The 2,956-nt window shown below is 53.3% G+C and overlaps 1 protein-coding gene across 1 annotated transcript; it reads right to left on the bottom strand.

Moving 5' to 3' along the window:
- Positions 1-1,490: 1,490 nt before the first annotated feature.
- kcnj2a (potassium inwardly rectifying channel subfamily J member 2a) lies at positions 1,491-2,803 on the bottom strand. Its single transcript, XM_079214503.1, has one exon. It carries the CDS (start codon positions 2,786-2,788, stop codon positions 1,517-1,519), a length of 1,272 nt encoding a protein of 423 aa, XP_079070629.1. The 5' UTR covers positions 2,789-2,803; the 3' UTR covers positions 1,491-1,516.
- Between the last annotated feature and the right edge of the window lie 153 nt (positions 2,804-2,956).

Raw genomic sequence — 2,956 nt, 5'->3', positions numbered from 1 at the left:
TATTGCTGATGCATGAACGTGTAATTTACTTGTTATTTTGAATATAAAGTCAACTAAATATAATATACTATTCATATTATAGTGGTACGGTAAAACTTAAATAAATTAAACTTCCTTTAAAGAAAAAGCCACACAGCATGATTCAGATTGTCCATTGACATTTTATTGAAAAAAGAACAATATCATGTACAATAATAATATTAATATTAATACAAAAATCTCTACATTCTGTGTTTTTTTGCAGTACATTTGGAAGACTGATGCAAAAGAAGTGCGACAGGGAGGTATTTACACGTGCACGGCCTTCAGTCACACAGTAAAGATGCAGATATAGACGTGTGTGATTGTTACAGTACGCTGGGCTCGGAGCTCCGCCTCCTTACATCCTAGGACAACGAAGGGAAGGACAAGTGAAGAAGAAGAAGAAGAAGAAGAAGAAGAAGAAGAAGAAGAAGAAGAAGAAGAAGAAGATGATGATGAAGAAGGAGGCTGGAGAGGCAGCAGTGGCATTGAAAATATGTCTTAAAGTCTCCCATCAGAAAGGAGATTTCATCAGATTTTATAACCTTCTGAAAAGAAAGTTGTGGTTCAAGTTCCTAAAAAAATCAGTGCAAAGCACTTCCTGGTTAAGCCGACGCCCCTTCGGTCTTCACTGCCTCCCTCTCCCAGATTAAGGCTTGATGAAGAGGCTCAAGATGAAGACATACCAAATAAAAGCTGTACACACATTCTGGAGAAACAAACTAAAGCGCTTCTTTACTTCTGTACCAAATCTAAGCAGGAGTTGTTTTTTTAAGAAACACATAACTATGATAATAATACTCTTTGGTATTTTTCTATCAATCGTAAAAAAAATAAGAACAGGAAAAAAAAGAAGCAACATCATAGCAGCACTTTTATCAGAACATTCAGATTCTCAGATTTCTCCGTTTAACTTAACGACTCTCCCACCGGTCTGAGCCGGTAATACTCCGCCTCCCGACCGGCAACGAGCGCCCTATCGGATCGATAACGGCAAAAAAAGGCGTCGTCTTCTTCACGTGTTGATTCAGACGTCTGTGAGACCGGCTCGCGAACAAAAGCCCCTCCGCGTACCTCCTTTGTTCAGAAGGCACGGCGTGGAGCTGCTTCTAGCTGCACTGGAGGACCTACTCTAACTATCAAAAATAAAAACCACCTCTTTGTTCATGCCGGACAGACGGACTCAGACACGCCTGCAATTTTGTTCAAAGTCCTCAACAAGCTCCCTCCCCTCTCCGCCGTGTAGCGGGGGCCCGACACCGAGGGCCCGTCCGCGGGGCCTCGGTGGAGAATCCTTCCTGCGATGCGCACACGGTCCATAGTGCTGTGTTTTGTCGACTCTTTACGAACAACGTCCTTCGACCTTTGCAGTACCGTTCGGCTTGTCCTCGACCCAAAGAGGCCCCCGGGCTGCTCGGCTCGTCCGGAGCGGAGAGGTGATTTTTTTTTTATCAGAAAAAAAAATCCCTCGCGTGAAGGTCTGCGCTCAGGACAGTCATATCTCTGACTCTCGTCTCAGGGGCCGGGGCTCCGGCGGCACGGCGGCCTGGCCGTGCTCCGTCTCCGAGATGTTGTCCGCCTGCGTGCCGTCGGGCCCCACGCTGCCCCCGTTGCCCTCGTCCGTGTCCTCCTTGTTCTCCAGCGCCATCTCGTTCTCGTAGCAGAAGGAGTTGGACGTGGAGAGGATGTACTTCTTCTCGGCGAGGTCCCGGGCGCTGCACAGCGGGGTGCTCGGCACCTCGTACGTCTTGTGGAAGCGGGAGTAGTCCACCTTGTAGTAGTTCTTCTCCTCGAAGAGCACCGGGTCGAACCGGTGGCCCCAGAGGATCTCGCCGGCCACGTAGGAGCTGCGGCACTGCGTGGTCATGGCGGTCGCCTCCACCATGCCCTCCAGGATGACCACGATCTCAAACTCCGAGGTCTCCAGGTCCTGCTTGCTCATGTCGTAGAAGGGGCTGCCCTCGTCGATCTCGTGGACGATGGTGATCGGGGAGACCAGGAAGATGCGGTCCACGCCGCTGTCGAAGCCCACGTCGATGTCCATCTGGTCCAGCGGGATGTACTCGCCCTCCGCCGTCGTCCGGGACTTCAGGAGCTGCGCCCGCACGTGCGCCTCCACCAGGTGGCTCTTCCGCAGGTTGCCCACGCGCCACATCAGGCACAGCTTGTTGTCCCGCATGGCCACCGTGGCGTTGTGGCTGAAGACCAGCGTCTCGTTCCTCTTCTTGGGCTTGGCCATCTTGGCCATGACGGCGCCGATGATGAAGGCGTCGATGATGCAGCCCACGATGCTCTGGAACACCACCATGAAGACGGCCACCGGGCACTCGTCCGTCACGTAGCGGTAGCCGTAGCCGATGGTGGTCTGGGTCTCGATGGAGAACAGGAAGGCGGCGGTGAAGCTGCTCACGTTGGACACGCACTTCTGGGTGCTGCTGCCCGAGTCCCCGTGGCAGATGGCCACCACCCAGAAGACGCAGCCGAAGAAGAGCCACGACAGGAGGAAGGCGAGGCAGAAGATGATGAACATCCACCGCCAGCGGATGTCCACGCACGTGGTGAAGATGTCGGCCAGGTAGCGCTGGCCCTTCTCGCTCACGTTGATGAACTGCACGTTGCAGTGGCCGTCCTTCTTCACGAAGCGGCTCTGCGGCTGGTGCCGCGTGTGCACCTTGCTCTTGCCGTTGGGCACGGCCTTGGTGGCGAGCTTCATGCCGTCCTCCTCTGATGACACAATGTTGTAGCGGCTGGCTCGCACGCTGCCCATCACCTCAGGCTGGGAGGGCTGGCCGGCTTCTGCTTTGGAAAACAGTCTGAGTTTCTGGACCAGGCGTTGGAGAAACAGCTTTGAAACACTCGCGGGGGACCAAGTCAGAGAGGAAATGGTGACGAGGCGAGGCGGGCCGGAGCCTCAGTGGCCCCTGGGTGCAGAGCG

This window comes from Taurulus bubalis, assembly GCF_910589615.1.
Source record: "Taurulus bubalis genome assembly, chromosome: 2".
Taxonomy (NCBI): domain Eukaryota; kingdom Metazoa; phylum Chordata; class Actinopteri; order Perciformes; family Cottidae; genus Taurulus; species Taurulus bubalis.
This window is presented reverse-complemented; position numbering and strand designations above follow the sequence as displayed.